The following is a 20,869-nucleotide window of genomic DNA, read 5'->3' as shown; positions in this document are numbered from 1 at the left end:
AGTGAGCCTTGGGCGCCCATGGCCCTTTCGCCTCTTCACCAGATGTCCTTCTTTGGCCCCCATTTGCCAGTTGTTAATCACTAACATACTGGGAACACCCTATAAGACCGTCTGTTTTGGAGATGCCCTGACCCAGTCATCTACACATCACAATCTGGCCCTTGTCAAAGTTGCTCAGATCCTTGCACTTTCTCATCTTTCTTGCTTCCAGCACATCACCTTTAAGATCTGACACTTGCTGCCTCCCATCGCCCCGACAGGCTCCATTATCACCAGGTAATCAGTGGTGTTCTCCTCACCGCTCAGAGGTTAACGGTATGACTGATTGAAGGGATTCACTGCTAATACTGACATATAATACTCACGGATAACAACTATAACACTCTCATACAGTACACTTCTAATACTGACATATAATACTCACATATAACACCTATAACACTCTCATACAGTACACTTCTAATACTGACATATAATACTCACATATAACACCTATAACACTCTCATACAGTACACTTCTAATACTGACATATAATACTCACGGATAACAACTATAACACTCTCTCATACAGTACACTTCTAATACTGACATATAATACTCACATATAACAACTATAACACTCTCATACAGTACACTTCTAATACTGACATATAATACTCACATATAACAACTATAACACTCTCATACAGTAGACTTCTAATACTGACATATAATACTCACATATAACAACTATAACACTCTCATACAGTACACTTCTAATACTCACATATAATACTCACATATAACACCTATAACACTCTCATACAGTACACGTCTAATACTGACATATAATACTCACATATAACACCTATAACACTCTCATATAGTACACGTCTAATACTGACATATAATACTCACATATAACACCTATAACACTCTCATACAGTACACGTCTAATACTGACATATAATACTCACATATAACACCTATAACACTCTCATACAGTACACGTCTAATACTGACATATAATACTCACATATAACACCTATAACACTCTCATACAGTACACGTCTAATACTGACATATAATACTCACATATAACACAACTATAACACTCTCATACAGTACACTTCTAATACTGACATATAACACTCTCATATAGTACACTTCTAATACTCACATATAATACTCACATATAACACCTTTAACACTCTCATACAGTACACGTCTAATACTGACATATAATACTCACATATAACACCTATAACACTCTCATACAGTACACGTCTAATACTCACATATAATACTCACATATAACACAACTATAACACTCTCATACAGTACACTTCTAATACTGACATATAATACTCACATATAACACACCTATAACACTCTCATACAGTACACTTCTAATACTGACATATAATACTCACGGATAACAACTATAACACTCTCATACAGTACACGTATAATACTGACATATAACACTCTCATACAGTACACGTCTAATACTGACATATAATACTGACATATAACACTCTCATATAGTACACTTCTAATACTCACATATAATACTCACATATAACACCTATAACACTCTCATACAGTACACGTCTAATACTGACATATAATACTCACATATAACACAACTATAACACTCTCATACAGTACACTTCTAATACTGACATATAATACTCACATATAACACACCTATAACACTCTCATACAGTACACTTCTAATACTGACATATAATACTCACGGATAACAACTATAACACTCTCATACAGTACACTTCTAATACTGACATATAATACTCACATATAACACCTATAACACTCTCATACAGTAAACTTCTAATAGTCGGACATTAAGTAGAAGCAGTAATGGTTATTTCCCCATCTCAATAGCCGACCCCAGTGCTGGGTACACCGCCACAAAATGTCAACGTCTCAGGAACCTGTCTTGTGGCCTTGAGCATCAATTCCAGCTTGACAACGACGTCTCCTGCTGTTCACAAGTCGTATTATTGTCTGCTGAGGCATGCCATCCCACTCTTCTTGAAGGGCGGCCCTCAGGTCATTGAGATTCTGGGGTACAGGGTTACGCGCCTCTACACGGCGACTCAGCTGATCTCATAGGTTTTCAATGGGATTCAGGTCTGGAGAAAGTGGAGGCCACTCCATGTGAGGTCCCCCAGTCTCCAGCAGCCGTTCCCTAATGATGGGACCTCGATGAGCTGGAGCATTGTCCTCCATGAAGATGACATTAGGCCAGTGTTGTTCCTGCAGAGGCACCATGACTGGATTAATGATGTTCTTCAGGTAGTATGGGCTTGTCCCTGGACCATTCACACAGTGTAGGGCAGTTCTGTATGGACTAGACACACCTGCCCAAACTGTAACACCACCACCACCACAGGCTGGTCTGGTGACGACAGTGGCTGATGCAGAGCGCTCTCCTTGACGTCTCCAACATCGTTGGCAGGCATCATTTCTGCTTAGTGTGAATCGACTTTTATCAGTTAACAGCACTGAGGCCCACTGGTCCCTCGTCCAGAGGAGATCCTCCCTGGCCCATACAAGACGATGACACCTGTGCCTTGTGGTGTGGTCACGTACCTTGCAGGTCGTTTAGCATGCAGACCGCGCTGATGTAAATGGTTTCGAATAGTTTGACGTGACACTTGGGTGCCTCTAGCCTCCCTTACATGTGCCTGGAGTTGTGTGACATTCATCATCCGGTTCCACAGGGCATTGTTCACAATGAAGAGGTCATCAGTGTGGGATGTGGCCACAGGACGTCCACTTCTCTGCCTTTCTGTCTCTCTGTATCTCTGATGCAACCTGCTGATGACCCAGCTTATTTCCGGCTGCGTGCACCCGTTGTTTCCAGCACACGTTCAGCTAGTGAAATAAACACCCCATGATGCGTTAAGATCCTCGGTGTGTGGTCCTCCTTCAGAAAGATTCACTGAGGTAGAAGGGCCGCATTAGCTTATGGGGCGAGAGTCCCTTTGGTTTCCTATAAAGACTTTTGTGGGAATGGGGGAATGACGGCTGCACCCACAAATATAGCTTTTGGGATTTTTACCAAAGTCCACTGATCTAATGACTGCTCCTCTAAGCTTCATCTGTCATAGGATGAACCCAGAGGAAGACTAGCCATAGACCCTACAGGGAAATTTCCAGGTGGGCTGATGCCTAAAGGGGCCACCCAAGCTCTCCTCTGTGCCGCTGGGAGCATCAGGTACTTATGTGTCTGGCCAGTGGCTGCAGGTCCCCCTTCTGAATTCAACTGTATCTCATCAGGATCATGTGGAAAAGAATGGGAGCCCATGGCAGCATGCTGAGAGTTGGGCTGGCTTGGTGCTGTGGCTGGCATCACCTTCTAAACCCCTGCTCCAAATCCAGATAATTGGAGGAGGACAGAACATCGAAGCTATTGATAGCCACCACAGAGGGACAGCTATTTTGTGCTACACTGTGGTATTTTGTTTTTTTCCAGAACGGTATTTTGCACTGCAATATGGTATAGCTGACCCCTCCTTTGTGTTGGTCATGCCTACTCGTGTTGCTCCACCTACAACATGGGACCAACTGTTATGTTTTTTTTTCCAGGGCCACTTTAAGATCCCAGTCAGCCTCTGGATGAGCTGTAACACAGGACTCTACATACAACGTTAGGTAGGTGGTTTCTGGGTAGTCACGGCATCATAGAGACGTACAGTAGAATAGAAGGTTAGTGAATATCACTGGTGATTTCGATGGCAGGATGCACATTTACCAGTCCAGTGCTACTTACTTTAAGAACCATGAAGATGGCAAGCTTTTCTAGAGAAGACAGCTGCGGATGAGTCCACTGCAGCCAGTTTTCATCATAGGTGGGATTGGGAGGCTGGCGGGAGGCGTTCAGCACCATAGACATTTCCTCCAAACCCCAGGTGATGTTGTTGAAGAAGGTCTCCAGATGTTCTTTCATGGTTAACTGTCAAGAGAATACGACATTTAGGAGAGCAGCCGCAAGTCACACAAGTGTTTTTTTTTTTTATAGCGAAAGCCTACCCACTCACCCGCGTTCCACCCATGTACTGGCCAAATCCATGTGGGAATGTGATGCTAGCCAAAACCAAGGCAACAAAGGCAGCGTAGACAATCTTACTGCAACGGAAATGTAGGACAGGTTATAAGGGCCGGTCTTCCATCATACTGACCTCCAGTCTGGTGAAGCCTGGGCAATGGTGCATTTTATTCATGGTCTTCTTCTTGACCATGTCTAAGATCAATATTCAATCAAACTGCTCCCACGTGTAGTATGCCACGTCTGACCTAGAGTCTCCCCCAGACTCCGTATTATCAGTCTCTATATTTAGTTCATATTTTTTCAAAGACAATTTGTAGGTGAGAAATAGATGCTCCTCACTCTTCAAGAAGCACAATCCATACTTTCAATCCTTTATTGTATATTAAAATAGATTCATGGCTCGCAGGCCTCTTTCCGTGAGAACGCTAAGTTAGATCCTATCCCATAATGTAAGATGTTTTGGGGGTCACACCCCATTACTCTCGCATGAGTAAGAGGGGTGTGACCCCCGAAACATTACTTATGTCTAAGATCAGGCATGTATTCAAATTCTGGATGTGCATTGGCAGACACCTAATGGTCACAGCTATGGGCATGGTTTGATCTGTACAACGTGACTGCAGTCACTCCAGTTGGTTCTTACACTAAACCTTTTTATAGTTGCACTAAATCATAGAATAGCCAAAATGGGGTCTGCTAGACAGGATAGACTATGGGATCTTCCAGCTGCCCCATTCAGGTGTCTGTCATCGTGACAGGTCCTAGCTGATCAGGTTTGGAGATCACCCATTTTAATGGAATCTACCAAGAATCTGATGTGTCTGGGAGCAGCCTAACTGACGGGGGACACGGGGAAAACAAGGGGAGTGTCAGAACAGTTGATGCCAATCTCCCCCTTTATAGAAGTAACCTATGGAAAACACTCAACTTCCACCAGGGCACAGGATGAAGCAATACTTACTTGTTCCTCAGAAATTTTCCTATACGTTCATTGGTATTTATAAAAACCAAGGTGACGCGGTGCAGATACAGGTAGATGCAGCAGACACAACCACACACCACCCTGGAACAAAAACAACACAAAATTACAGTAAAATTCACAAACTTATTGGCACAAAAGCAGAAAAACAATACAGAAGTCAGGCAAGGATCAGGACAGGCAGCATCCAGTCAATCCAGTAAACTGGCCAAGGTAGATGACAGGAGGTTAGAATAAAACTACAACAAACCTTTGCAGGACTAGACAGGCTAGGAACCTATTTTACTCAGGCACTTTCCCATAGTTGGGTGCACATTAATTGGGGGTGAAATTGTTCTGCTGCCATACACGGTCTACTAAAGCTTACTGTAGGTGTAATAAAAACCAAGAGAGCTGCATGTCCACCAACGACCACAGCTCCACCAACAATGCTGATGCTAAATGCCGGTGGTAAACGTGTGCCGCATCATGTAAAGGGAACATTTTAGAGGGGAACAGGAGTCAATATGCCTCAACCCCATACTCACCCCAGGATGGCATAGGACAAATATTCTGGGAGATCAAATGGAAACTCAACCCGCCAATTGGTATTAAAGAGGACGGCAACGGTCTCTGAGGAAAAGGTGACAAACATGAGTGTCATGACCATCAGTATCATCATCAGTGTTCTACTGCCCCCAGTCCCTGTGTCTACAGGACTCACCCCGCTCGCTATTAATCACTGCCAGGAGCCGGAACATCAGAGCTGCACAGGTAGCTGCAAAAAAGCCGCGCCAGTAATTCCGCACCGCAAAATGTGTCGCTGTTGCCTCTAGACTGAAGAGTACACCTGCGAAGAGACGTAGTAATACAGAGTGTCTATGCCACACCTGCACAAAAGCATGGGGGACTGAACAAACATTACCACAACAAGAAAGGTGTCCAGGTCACTCAGAGGGTGGATTAGACATCACTACTGCTCCTGCCATCAATCCAACTGCACTGAACACACTAAACTGAGCATCCAGGACATATTAAGGAACCACTGACCTCCTACAGGAGCCACAAAGCAGCAAGCGACACCCACCGCAGCGCCAGCAATCAGCAGCTCATACTTCCGACTTGGATTCTGGTGAAATAAAAGTCAAAATATTAGGTTCTATGGACCCCCAAAAATGATCTGTGCCTTCACTCATCGTCCTGACCATAGAGGACTTCCTGGCCTCGACACTGATTTCACAGATGGAATAGTGACGGCAAAAAGGGACCAGTCATATTTACTCTGACCCCATATATAATACCTCAGGGATCTCTCTCCCCCAAGGGCTGCAGTACCGGGTTATCACAACACAACCCTTATATCACACTGAACACAACCCTAGATGACGTCACACACAACACTGATATCACACTCAACACAACCCTAGATGACCTCACACACAACACTGATATCACACTCAACATAACCCTAGATGACCTCACACACAACACTGATATCACACTCAACACAACCCTAGATGACGTCACACACAACATTGATATCACACTCAACACAACCCTAGATGACGTCACACACAACATTGATATCACACTCAACACAACCCTAGATGACGTCACAAACAACACTGATATCACACTCAACACAACCCTAGATGACGTCACACACAACACGGATATCACACTCAACACAACCCTAGATGATGTGACACACAACACTGATATCACACTCAACACAAACCTTGATAATGTCACACATAGAGATAAGCGATTCTTTCAAAAGTTAGATTCGGACGGTTCGCCGAATTTCCCAAAAATATTAAATCTGAAATTATTCATGACGAATTGCATTTAAAAAATCTATTTCCTGGCTGCAGAGAGCCTGTATAGCGGTGTAGAACACTGTGCCTGTATAGTGGTGTAGAACATTGTGCCTGTATAGCGGTGTAGAACACTGTGCCTGTATAGTGGTGTAGAACACTGTGCCTGTAGAGTGGTGTAGAACACTGTGCCTGTATAGTGGTGTAGAACACTGTGCCTGTATAGTGGTGTAGAACACTGTGCCTGTATAGTGGTGTAGAACACTGTGCCTGTATAGTGGTGTAGAACATTGTGCCTGTATAGCGGTGTAGAACACTGTGCCTGTATAGTGGTGTAGAACACTGTGCCTGTAGAGTGGTGTAGAACACTGTGCCTGTATAGCGGTGTAGAACACTGTGCCTGTATAGTGGTGTAGAACACTGTGCCTGTAGAGTGGTGTAGAACACTGTGCCTGTATAGTGGTGTAGAACACTGTGCCTGTATAGAGGTGTAGAACACTGTGCCTGTATAGCGGTGTAGAACACTGTGCCTGTATAGCGGTGTAGAACACTGTGCCTGTATAGCGGTGTAGAACACTGTGCCTGTATAGCGGTGTAGAACACTGTGCCTGTATAGCGGTGTAGAACACTGTGCCTGTATAGCGGTGTAGAACATTGTGCCTGTATAGCGGTGTAGAACACTGTGCCTGTATAGTGGTGTAGAACACTGTGCCTGTATAGTGGTGTAGAACACTGTGCCTGTATAGTGGTGTAGAACACTGTGCCTGTATAGTGGTGTAGAACACTGTGCCTGTAGAGTGGTGTAGAACACTGTGCCTGTAGAGTGGTGTAGAACACTGTGCCTGTATAGAGGTGTAGAACACTGTGCCTGTATAGTGGTGTAGAACACTGTGCCTGTATAGCGGTGTAGAACACTGTGCCTGTATAGTGGTATAGAACACTGTGCCTGTATAGCGGTGTAGAACATTGTGCCTGTATAGCGGTGTAGAACACTGTGCCTGTATAGTGGTATAGAACACTGTGCCTGTATAGTGGTATAGAACACTGTGCCTGTATAGCGGTGTAGAACATTGTGCCTGTATAGCGGTGTAGAACACTGTGCCTGTATAGTGGTATAGAACACTGTGCCTGTATAGAGGTATAGAACACTGTGCCTGTATAGCGGTGTAGAACACTGTGCCTGTATAGCGGTGTAGAACACTGTGCCTGTATAGCTGTGTAGAACACTGTGCCTGTATAGTGGTGTAGAACATTGTTCCTGTATAGTGGTGTAGAACACTGTGCCTGTATAGTGGTGTAGAACACTGTGCCTGTATAGCGGTGTAGAACACTGTGCCTGTATAGCGGTGTAGAACATTGTGCCTGTATAGCGGTGTAGAACACTGTGCCTGTATAGTGGTGTAGAACACTGTGCCTGTATAGAGGTGTAGAACACTGTGCCTGTATAGCGGTGTAGAACACTGTGCCTGTATAGTGGTGTAGAACACTGTGCCTGTAGAGTGGTGTAGAACACTGTGCCTGTATAGTGGTGTAGAACACTGTGCCTGTATAGAGGTGTAGAACACTGTGCCTGTATAGCGGTGTAGAACACTGTGCCTGTATAGCGGTGTAGAACACTGTGCCTGTATAGTGGTATAGCGGTGTAGAACACAGTGCCAGTATAGTGGTGTAGAACACTGTGCCTGTATAGCGGTGTAGAACACTGTGCCTGTATAGCGGTGTAGAACACTGTGCCTGTATAGCGGTGTAGAGTACTGTGCCTGTATAGCGGTGTAGAGTACTGTGCCTGTATAGTGGTGTAGAACACTGTGCCTGTATAGTGGTGTAGAACACTGTTGTCACGGGGTTCCGAAGGTGCACTCGGTCCCCCATTGCCCGCAGAACTGTTGCTTAGCTTTTGGAATGAGGTTCTGTGTTTGACCTCATTCCCAGGGCGGCTTTACTAGCTGGGTGGCTCCCTGCTCCTAGTCTGCCTTGAGCGCCGAGCTGATCACTCGGTGCTCGACTGGTTGGTCTGTCGGTCATGTGCCGCTGGCCACGTCACATGACCCTCACTCCCCACTATAAATACAGGCAGCCTGCTGGCTACAGGTTGCCTGTTAATTTCTAGGTTCCTGGCTATTTGTTGGACTGCTGAATACTTACCTGATCCTGTTCCTGACCATCCTCTTGCCTGCTCCTCTTGTACTGCGCTTCCGTCCTGGTATTGTGACCTCGGCTCCCACCTGACTACTCTCTTAGGACTCCTCTTGTACTTCTCTGCTCTCCTGGTATTTATGACCCCGGCTTCTCCTGACAATTCTCTGCTTGCTCCATTTGTACTTTGCAGCTTTCCTGGTATTGACTCGGTCCGTTCACGTCCTGTTGTTTGTCTGTCTGTCATCCCTGCACTTACTCCAAGTTAGGGATTGCCGTCCAGTTGTCCCCTGTCATTAGGACTCGCGAGGCAAGTAGGCAGGGCCAGGGGTAAGGGTGGAGCGCAGTGGTCACTTCCCTCCCCCCTGTGTGTGTGTGTACGCGACCGTTACAACTGTGCCTGTATAGTGGTGTAGAACACTGTGCCTGTATAGTGGTGTAGAACACTGTGCCTGTATAGTGGTGTAGAACACTGTGCCTGTATAGGGGTGTAGAACACTGTGCCTGTATAGCGGTGTAGAACACTGTGCCTGTATAGCGGTGTAGAACACTGTGCCTGTATAGTGGTGTAGAACACTGTGCCTGTATAGCGGTGTAGAACACTGTGCCTGTATAGCGGTGTAGAGTACTGTGCCTGTATAGTGGTGTAGAACACTGTGCCTGTATAGCGGTGTAGAACACTGTGCCTGTATAGCGGTGTAGAACACTGTGCCTGTATAGTGGTGTAGAACACTGTGCCTGTATAGTGGTGTAGAACACTGTGCCTGTATAGCGGTGTAGAACACTGTGCCTGTATAGCGGTGTAGAACACTGTGCCTGTATAGTGGTGTAGAACACTGTGCCTGTATAGAGGTGTAGAACACTGTGCCTGTATAGTGGTGTAGAACACTGTGCCTGTATAGCGGTGTAGAGCACTGTGCCTGTATATCGGTGTAGAACACTGTGCCTGTATAGCGGTGTAGAACACTGTGCCTGTATAGCGGTGTAGAGCACTGTGCCTGTATATCGGTGTAGAACACTGTGCCTGTATAGTGGTGTAGAACACTGTGCCTGTATAGCGGTGTAGAACACTGTGCCTGTATAGCGGTGTAGAACACTGTGCCTGTATAGCGGTGTAGAACACTGTGCCTGTATAGCTGTGTAGAACACTGTGCCTGTATAGAGGTGTAGAACACTGTGCCTGTATAGCGGTGTAGAACACTGTGCCTGTATAGCGGTGTAGAACACTGTGCCTGTATAGTGGTGTAGAACACTGTGCCTGTATAGTGGTGTAGAGCACTGTGCCTGTATAGTGGTGTAGAACACTGTGCCTGTATATCGGTGTAGAACACTGTGCCTTGCAGTAACACACATAGGGAGTCTGCTGTGGTAGTGCAATAATACTGTGAGTCCGTATGACATGCAGATGACAGGTGTCGCTCTTACAATCACTGCACACTGCACTTATTTGGGCAGTCACGGGGTCGATGTTAGCGGCAGGTATAAAGAACTGTTCAGTGGCCCAAGATTGTACGAGTGAAAGAGCGCTCCCTGGCCACACTTCACCTTCTGCCCACAGATTCTACAAATGGCCATGCTGACGTCATCTGGTGGCTTGATGACAAATTCCCACACTGCCGAGTATGGCATTCCCCCCCCCCCTCCATGCTGACTGCCTGCTGCCTCCATGAACCCGTGCACTGCTACTTCTTTCCAGAAAGGTAGGCTCCTACATAGCAGACGGTGTACCCCAGGCACATTTGGCTCCAGACCTCACACTGCTGCCACCCTGCTAACTCATGGCCACGTTACCACCCTTCTGGCTTAGCCATTGCCTTACGTGCAAGCAATTGCCCCCCAGGCCGCCCTAAAAAAACGGCCTTTAACAAATATTTATTTATTTTTATTCCTCAGGGCCGCACCGCCGATCACCAAGGCGGGCAGTAGGAGATGAGCGCTCATCTCGATATTCATCTGTATCACCGACCTCAGGACAGCGATACATATGCCTGTTCTGCGGCGGGGCAGGGGGGGGAGAGGCGTCCCCCTTCCCTGTTCTTCTGAACAGGGAAGGGAGCTTATCAGAGGCCGGCTCAGGCGGCGCGATGACGTCATTATCATTGCGCCGTTTGAGCCGGGCAGCACCCAGCGGGGGACACAGGCCGGAAGAGGCCTGCATCGCATCACTGCTGATGGAGGTAAGTATTAGTGTTTTTTTCTTTTCAGGGGGAGCTGCCATTTCTTACAGCCCCATTTGTTTTGGGGTGGCACTCTGGGGGCATTTATTATTGGCACTATAGGGGAGAATGGCACTATGGGGCATCTGGTGTTACTATAGGGGCATTATTTGGGGGCACTATGGGGAAGTGGGGGCTCTAAAGGGGCTTTTTTTATTGGCACATTATGGGGGGCACTATGGCATCTGGTGGCACTAAGGGGGCATTTTTTACTGGCACATTATGGGAGGCATTATAGGGGAGAGCGGCACTATGGCGCATTATTTGGGGGCACTATGGGGGAGTGGAGCACTATTGGGGCATATGGTGGCACTAAGAAGGGGCATTTTTTACTTGCACATTATGGGGGAAAGGAGCACTATAGGGGCATCTGCTGGGGGCACTAAGAAGGGGCATTTTTTACTGGCACATTATGGGGGACACTATGGGGAAGGGGGAGAGGAGCAGTATGAGGGCATTTACTGGGGCACTATATAGAGGTATTTTTTACTGGCATACATTATGGGGACATTATCTCAACTGCGGGCACTAAGCGGGGGTATTTCATGTACTGTCATATTATAAGGAGAATTATTACTATTAGGGGGTATTATGCAGAGCTTTACTACTACTGGGAGGCTATGAGGAACATGATGACTAGTATGGGCACTATAGGGGCATTATTACTACTAAGTGTTCTCTGGCAGAGAATTATTTCTATTGGTGGGATTTTGGGGAGCACTGTTACTTTGGGGGGCACAGTATCAGCTTAGCACAATTATTTTTGGGGGACATTATCTTTATACTATTAGTGTCGGGCGCAGTTATTTTTTAGAGCACTGTGTGCCAATAATTGTTGAAGGGGGCACAATCTGTGTGGTAGTAGTATTTCCAGGGGGACTGTTTCCGCAGTATAGTATTGGGGGCACAGTGGGCACAGTATTGGGGCACTATCTGTGTGGTAGTAGTATTTCCAGGGGGACTGTTTCCGCAGTATAGTATTGGGGGCATAGTGGGCACAGTATTAAGGTGCTATCTGTGTGGTAGTAGTATTTCCAGGGGGACTGTTTCTGCAGTATAGTATTGGGAGCACAGCGGGCACAGTATTGGGGGCACTATCTGTGTGGTTGTAGTATTTCCAGGGGGACTGTTTCCGCAGTATAGTATTGGGGGCACAGCGGGCACAGTATTGGGGGCACTATCTGTGTGGTAGTAGTATTTCCAGGGGGACTGTTTCCGCAGTATAGTATTGGGGGCACAGCGGGCACAGTATTGGGGGCACTATCTGTGTGGTAGTAGCATTTCCAGGGAGACTGTTTCTGCAGTATAGTATTGGGGGCACAGCGGGCACAGTATTGGGGGCACTATCTGTGTGGTAGTAGTATTTCCAGGGGGACTGTATCTGCAGTATAGTATTGGGGGCATAGCGGGTACAGTATTGGGGGCACTATCTGTGTGGTAGTAGTATTTCCAGGGGGACTGTTTCTGCAGTATAGTATTGGGGGCACAGCGGGCACAGTATTGGGGCACTATCTGTGTGGTAGTAGTATTTCCAGGGGGACTGTTTCTGCAGTATAGTATTGGGGGCACAGCGGGCACAGTATTGGGGGTGGCAGGAAAGGGTGTTCAGAAGATGTGAAGATGATGGAAATGTGGGAAACTAATGTCTGTTTCTCAATCTCTGCAGAGACGGGAGATGGCTGACAAATCATCATGGCGGTCTGGTCTGAATGGAGAAGATGAGGAAAGAGAACGTCTACAACAAAGGTGACATCACTGGATGTAAGAGGTAGGGGGCGCTATGTAGGAGAGGAGATGCTCCGGCTCCTCCTCCTGCCATTTGCAGAAGGAGGATTCAGAGCTGGGCGAGGACGGCCAAGGGGGCAGCAGGCCACGGGCGGGTGACAGATGGTGGGGGGAACCACAGGCCTCGAGCAGGATCAGGGGAGGGAGGAGAGCGGAGGAGCTTCCTGGCTGTAGCTTGTTGTATAAGCAGGCAGTGCAGCCAGGACAGGTCCTCCCCTCTCCGTATGATGTGTAGAGACAGGCCGCAACTATAGAATGTCAGCTGTACAGTGTGTGTTGGGAGTGGCCTATTATATGTAGGAGGGGCTTTTAATAATGGGCGTGGCTAAAATGGGCCACTTGACTGGATTTGCCCCCCAGGACTAAGACTGCTAGCACTCCCCTGATGATGATGATGAAGCCTCCTCTTCACCCGGCTCCCACATGCAGTCAGCAACATCATAATCATCTGCTACTGTCTGCACGTCACTGATGTCACCCTCAGCAGTCTCAGGGCCACGTACCTGACTGCTCGCAACACCATCCCCCGTGTGACTCTCATCATCACTACTTGCCCGCCTACCGGAGGAAGTGGCGGATGTCTCCTCCAGATCTTGGCTGGGCAGTAGCTGTTGACTGTCCTCTAGTAGCTCGTCCTCGCTGAAAAGCAGAGCCGAGCCGACGGCATACAATACTTCCCGAGCAGAAGGAAGAGAAAATGACAGAGGCCGGTTCAGGACAGGTGGGGGCACAGAGCTTGTTCCCGGGCCATGCCAACTAAGCATGGTGTCAGAGGAACCCACCGACTCCTGGCTGGGGGTGTCTGATGTCACTTGAGATGAGGTAGAAGACCAAGTCAACCATTCAAGCATCACTGGGTTGCTGGTCAAAAGACGACTGCTGGATGACACTGCCAGCTCTGGCCTGTTGCTGTTACCACCCCCCCCCCCCCCCTTTTTCTGCTGCTACTTCTGCCAGCTCCAGAAATATTTTGGCCACGGCCTGTCTGTAACTGTAAGGGTAAAAGCAAATTAATGAAGGAAGAGTGCTGCAGATTCCTTAATTAATTTGCTACTTCAAGGGACCCCTAAGCCTGGATCCCCATCTGTGGGCACCACCCTGAACTGGACCTTATATTAGGTACCTGGATTACTGGCATGATTTTTACCCCGTTTTTGGGCTCGTAGTGCTGCTTATCTATATTGCAACTGTAAGAGCAGTAGTGTCAGGCCACAATTTCACACCAATTCCACAATTAGGGATTAATGGATATACTAATGTATAATAGAACTTGAGCACCCAAAAATGTGTAGTATGAGGCCACAATTTCACCCCAGAATCAAGGATGAATAGATGTACTTATATATTTTTAAAAAACACACCAAAACTTGTTGTATCATGCCGCAATTTCATACCAATTCCACAATTAGGGATTAACGGATATGCTTATGTATAATAGAACGTGAGCACCCTAAAATCTGTAGTATCAGGCCGCAGTTTCACCCCAATAACAGAATCAAGTATTACTAGAATTACTGTTTAGATCACTTTGGATCCCCAATTAGTGCAGCAAGGTGTAATAGAATAGTTCCTCTTAGCCAGGCTTTACACTCTTCTATTGTCCCCTGAACTCTCCCTATAGTGTGGATAATGCCTCCCCATTATATCCCTATACTATCTCTAAGCTGTCCTTGCTCTTTCCCTATAGTGTGGACAATGCCTCCCTATTATATCCCTACACTATCTCTAAGCTGTCCCTGCACTCTCCCTGTAGTGTGGATAATGCCTCCCTATTATATCCCTACATAAGTTGGTCCAACATATGGAAGGTGAAATTCCAACGGGTGGAAACGTAACATATTAGCCTATATTGGGGGATGCCGTTCTGCTGCTGCAGCTCAAGGAAGGTGTGCTTGGCGGTGCACGAGTGGCTGAAGTGCATGCAAAGTTTCCTGGCCATTTAGGATGTCTTGCAGATGGGTGGAAGACTTCAGGAACCTCTTTACAATCAAATTAAACACGTGCGCCATGCAGGGCGCATGGCTCAGCCCTCCTTGACGCATAGCCGACACCATATTTTTTCCATTGTCAGGGACCATGGTTTCGATTTTTGGTTGTTAAGGAGAAAGCCAGGATTCGATTTCTTTATAGAGGACGCGAAGCAGTTCCTCCCCTATGTGACTCAGTTCGCCACCATGCAAACTAGGTGCAGAACAGAGTGACACCGCCGTGCCCTGCACATGTGGTATGCTGGAGGGGCACTGTGAATTGTTCCTGCAGTGGAGGCTGAGGAAACGGTGGAGGATGAGGAGGCAGAGGCGGACATTGTTGCAGGACCAACCCTGTGTCACAATAGGTAGGCAAGCGGGAAATAACCAAACACAGGAAAACAAACAGAACAAACGACTAGGCCCAAAAGCTAGGGAGAAAAGGGTCACCTCCTAGCGATCCCTAAAAGCTTTCCCTAAACTGCTGTGCCCATGTGCATACCCTTATGGTGGATATGCACATGCCCTCGCGCCTAAACCTAAACACCCTGGGCAAACCCTAAGCAGCAGGGAAAAGGGAAGAGGCGACCTGCTTCTTCAAACCAGGAGGAAGCAAGCGTCTCCCTAGAGGCCTAGACAACACACAAGGGGGAAATGAAGGAGAGGACTTATCTGAGCAGAGCTGGAGCAGACAATCCACCACACATCAAGAGCTCCCAGGAAAGAACTATAACCCGCACAGGCCACTGGGGGAAGGAGGGATAAATAGCCTCACTAACAATGAAACCCAGTAAACCTGAGGGAAGGTGGATCCAGCTCAAACCCAAATCAAAACAAACAGAGAAGTCAGACATGTGCAGCCAGTCTGACAGACCTCCGCACATTCACAGGGCAAGGCGTGACACCCTGGCCAAGTTGCTGGTGTGGCTGGGCAGGAACCACATTTACCCAGTGGGCCGTATAGGACATATATTGTCCTTGAATGTAGTTACAGCTCCACACGTCGGCGCTGCCGTGAACTTGAGCGGACACCAACAGGTTCAAGGACTGGCCCACTTTCTATTCGACATACAGTACAGACCAAAAGTTTGGACACACCTTCTCATTCAAAGAGTTTTCTTTATTTTCATGACTATGCAAATTGTAGATTCACACTGAAGGCATCAGAACTATGAATTAACACATGTGGAATTATATACATAACAAACAAGTGTGAAACAACTGAAAATATGTCATATTCTAGGTTCTTCAAAGTAGCCACCTTTTGCTTTGATTACTGCTTTGCACACTCTTGGCATTCTCTTGATGAGCTTCAAGAGGTAGTCCCCTGAAATGGTTTTCACTTCACAGGTGTGCCCTGTCAGGTTTAATAAGTGGGATTTCTTGCCTTATAAATGGGGTTGGGACCATCAGTGGCGTTGAGGAGAAGTCAGGTGGATACACAGCTGATAGTCCTACTGAATAGACTGTTAGAATTTGTATTATGGCAAGAAAAAAGCAGCTAAGTAAACAAAAACGAGTGGCCATCATTACTTTAAGAAATGAAGGTCAGTCAGTCAGCCGAAAAATTGGGAAAACTTTGAAAGTAAGGGCTATTTGACCATGAAGGAGAGTGATGGGGTGCTGCGCGAGATGACCTGGCTTCCACAGTCACCGGACCTGAACCCAATCGAGATAGTTTTGGGTGAGCTGGACCGCAGAGTGAAGGCAAAAGGGCCAACAAGTGCTAAGCATCTCTGGGATCTCCTTCAAGACTGTTGGAAGACCATTTCAGGGGACTACCTCTTGAAGCTCATCAAGAGAATGCCAAGAGTGTGCAAAGCAGTAATCAAAGAAAAAGGTGGCTACTTTGAAGAACCTAGAATATGACATATTTTCAGTTGTTTCACACTTGTTTATGTATATAATTCCACATGTGTTAATTCATAGTTTTGATGCCTTCATAGTCATGAAAATAAAGAAAACTCTTTGAATGAGAAGGTGTGTCCAAACTTTTGGTCTGTACTGTACGTGTGCAGGGCTGGTACTGCCTTTTTCACAAAGAAATGACAGCTTGGGACTCTCCACCTTGGCTCCAGCACAAGCCATCAGTTCTCTGAAAGGTCCACCACTTGGAAAGGGAGGGACTGCAGCACCAGCAACTTGGCCAGTAGCACCTTCAGCTTCTGCGCTGTTGGATGAGTGCACGCATACTGTTGTCTCTTAGCAATCGATTCGGTGATCGGTTGCTGATGAAATGACGGGGAGTAGGAGGAGGAGGAGGAGCAGGAGCATCAGGACCAGTATATGATGGGAAGGACAGACAGCTCCCTTCGACTGAAATAGTGGAACCTTCACTGCAGGAAAAGGGGTGCGTGCCACTGGGTGATGCAGCGGTTGCTGCGGCAGGCTGCACCACCACATCGGAGCTACGGTTCTCCCAGGCCACTCTATGGCGATGCTGCGTTTGTTGATTCAGGGCCGTGGTGCCAACATTGGCACCCTGGCCACGCTTCACCTTCTGCTGACAGATTCAGCAAATGGCCATGTTCAACTCCTCTGGCGCCTTGATGAAAAACTGCCACACCGCCAAGTATGGCATTTTCCCCCCAACACTCCGCGCTGACTGCCTGGTACTGCTGCCTCCATGAACCCTTGCACCACTACTTTCCAAAACGTTAGGCTCCTGCGAAGCACGTGCTCTACTCAGGGCACGTTTGGCTCCCGACTTCGCACGGCTGCCACCCTGCTGACTCACGGCCACGATACCATCTTGCTGGCTCAGCCACTGCCTCACGCGTAAGTTGCCACCCTCTTCTCCTGATGATGATGAAGCTCCTTCTTCACCCGGGTCACAAGTGTGATCGGCTACATCATCATTCTCAACGGTCTCAGGGCCAGAAGCCTGACTGCTCGCAACACCAGCTCCCTTGCTACTCTCATCATCACTACTTGCCCGCCTACTGGAGGAAGCAGTGAATGTCTCCTCAAGATTTTGGCTGGGCAGTAGCATCTGACTGTCCTCTAGAAGCTCATCCTCGCTGAAAAGTGGATCTGAGCCTACGGCATATAATACTTCATGGGCTGAGGGAACTGAAAATGACAGAGGAAGGTTTGGGACAGGTGAGGGCACAAGGCCTGCTCACGGGCAATGCCAAATAAGCGTTGTCTCAGAGGAACCCACCGACTCTTGGCTGGGGGTGTCTAATGTCACTTGCGACAAAGTCAAAGACCAAAATAGGCTGTATCACCAAAAAAAATTCACCACAGAATGACAATGTAAATTCACCGCAGAACGGCTAATAAGACGTATTTATTTCTCCTATTAATACACAGCAACAATGGCTGTATGGCAACGTAAATTCACCGCAGAACACCCAAAAAAAAAACACTGCAGAACACTGCTCAAAAAAATAAAGGGAACACAAAAATAACACATCCTAGATCTGAGTTAATTAAATATTCTTCTGAAATACTTTGTTCTTTACATAGTTGAATGTGCTGACAACAAAATCACACAAAAATAAAAAAATGGAAATCAAATTTTTCAACCCATGGAGGTCTGGATTTGGAGTCACACTCAAAATTAAAGTGGAAAAACACACTACAGGCTGATCCAACTTTGATGTAATGTCCTTAAGAACAAGTCAAAATGAGGCTCAGTAGTGTGTGTGGCCTCCACGTGCCTGTATGACCTCCCTACTACGCCTGTGCATGCTCCTGATGAGGTGGCGGACGGTCTCCTGAGGGATCTCCTCCCAGACCTGGACTAAAGCATCTGCCAACTCCTGGACAGTCTGTGGTGCAACGTGACGTTGGTGGATAGAGCGAGACATGATGTCCCAGATGTGCTCAATTGGATTCAGGTCTGGGGAACGGGCGGGCCAGTCCATAGCATCAATGCCTTCGTCTTGCAGGAACTGCTGACACACTCCAGCCACATGAGGTCTAGCATTGTCTTGCATTAGGAGGAACCCAGGGCCAACCGCACCAGCATATGGTCTCACAAGGGGTCTGAGGATCTCATCTCGGTACCTAATGGCAGTCAGGCTACCTCTGGCGAGCACATGGAGGGCTGTGCGGCCCTCCAAAGAAATGCCACCCCACACCATTACTGACCCAATGCCAAACCGGTCATGCTGGAGGATGTTGCAGGCAGCAGAACGTTCTCTACGGCGTCTCCAGACTCTGTCACGTCTGTCACATGTGCTCAGTGTGAACCTGTTTTCATCTGTGAAGAGAACAGGGCGCCAGTGGCGAATTTGCCAATCTTGGTGTTCTCTGGCAAATGCCAAACGTCCTGCACGGTGTTGGGCTGTAAGCACAACCCCCACCTGTGGACGTCGGGCCCTCATATCACCCTCATGGAGTCTGTTTCTGACCGTTTGAGCAGACACATGCACATTTGTGGCCTGCTGGAGGTCATTTTGCAGGGCTCTGGCAGTGTTCCTCCTGTTCCTCCTTGCACAAAGGCGGAGGTAGCGGTCCTGCTGCTGGGTTGTTGCCTTCCTACGGCCTCCTCCACGTCTCCTGATGTACTGGCCTGTCTCCTGGTAGCGCCTCCATGCTCTGGACACTACGCTGACAGACACAGCAAACCTTCTTGCCACAGCTCGCATTGATGTGCCATCCTGGAGAAGCTGCACTACCTGAGCCACTTGTGTGGGTTGTAGACTCCGTCTCATGCTACCACTAGAGTGAAAGCACCGCCAGCATTCAAAAGTGACCAAAACATCAGCCAGGAAGCATAGGAACTGAGAAGTGATCTGTGGTCACCACCTGCAGAACCACTCCTTTATTGGGGGTGTCTTGCTAATTGCCTATAATTTCCACCTGTTGTCTATCCCATTTGCACAACAGCATGTGAAATTGATTGTCACTCAGTGTTGCTTCCTAAGTGGACAGTTTGATTTCACAGAAGTGTGATTGACTTGGAGTTACATCGTGTTGTTTATGTGTTCCCTTTATTTTTTTGAGCAGTGTACTTATTTTTCTTATTAATACACCCCAACAATGGCTGTATAACAATGTAGGTTCACCGCTGAACGGCTAATAAGACGTATTTATTTTTCCTATATAAATTCACCTCAGAACGGACAATAAGACATACTTATTTTTCTTATTAATACACCCCAACAATGGCTGTATAACAATGTAGGTTCACCGCTGAACGGCTAATAAGACGTATTTATTTTTCCTATATAAATTCACCTCAGAACGGACAATAAGACATACTTATTTTTCTTATTAATACACCCCAACAATATCTGTATGATAATGTAAATTCACTGCAGAACGGCTAACAATACGTACTTATTTTTCCTATTAATAGATCCCAAAACTGGTTGTATCACACAGAACTTGCACCCCAATAACAAGCAAGGTACATATCACACCTGAAAATATCACACTGTACATATCACACCTGAAAATATCACACTGTACATATCACACCTGATAATATCACACTCTACACAACACCTGATAATATCACACTGTACATATCACACCTGATAATATCACACTGTACATATCACACCTGATAATATCAGACTGTACATATCACACCTGATAATATCACACTGTACATATCACACCTGATAATATCACACTGTACATATCACACCTGATAATATCACACTCTACATATAACAACTGATAATATCCCACTGTACATATAACACCTGATAATATCACACTGTACATATAACACCTGATAATATCACATGTAAAGCAACACCTGATGTCACACACAGTATAACACCTGATAATATCACACTCTGCATATAACACCTGATAATATCACACTCTGCATATAACACCTGATAATATCACACTGTACATATAACACCTGATAATATCACACTCTGCATATAACACCTGATAATATCACACTCTGCATATAACACCTGATAATATCACACTGTACATATAACACCTGATAATATCA

At 46.7% G+C, this 20,869-nt stretch overlaps 1 protein-coding gene across 1 annotated transcript in view; it reads right to left on the bottom strand.

The window, feature by feature from the left end:
- Positions 1 to 20,869, bottom strand: part of LOC120990576 (chloride channel protein ClC-Kb-like) — a 55,165-nt gene that overhangs the window by 15,511 nt on the left and 18,785 nt on the right. The window contains exons 6-11 of the mRNA XM_040419478.1: positions 6,070 to 6,148; positions 5,744 to 5,869; positions 5,568 to 5,652; positions 5,023 to 5,124; positions 4,051 to 4,138; positions 3,783 to 3,965 (exon numbers count right to left, since the gene is read on the bottom strand). Coding sequence (XP_040275412.1) covers positions 3,783 to 3,965; positions 4,051 to 4,138; positions 5,023 to 5,124; positions 5,568 to 5,652; positions 5,744 to 5,869; positions 6,070 to 6,148 — 663 coding nt within the window. The remainder of the gene's footprint in view (positions 1 to 3,782; positions 3,966 to 4,050; positions 4,139 to 5,022; positions 5,125 to 5,567; positions 5,653 to 5,743; positions 5,870 to 6,069; positions 6,149 to 20,869) is intronic.

The sequence above is a fragment of the Bufo bufo genome, chromosome 1 (genome assembly GCF_905171765.1).
Source record: "Bufo bufo chromosome 1, aBufBuf1.1, whole genome shotgun sequence".
Classification (NCBI taxonomy): Eukaryota; Metazoa; Chordata; class Amphibia; order Anura; family Bufonidae; genus Bufo; species Bufo bufo.
This window is presented reverse-complemented; position numbering and strand designations above follow the sequence as displayed.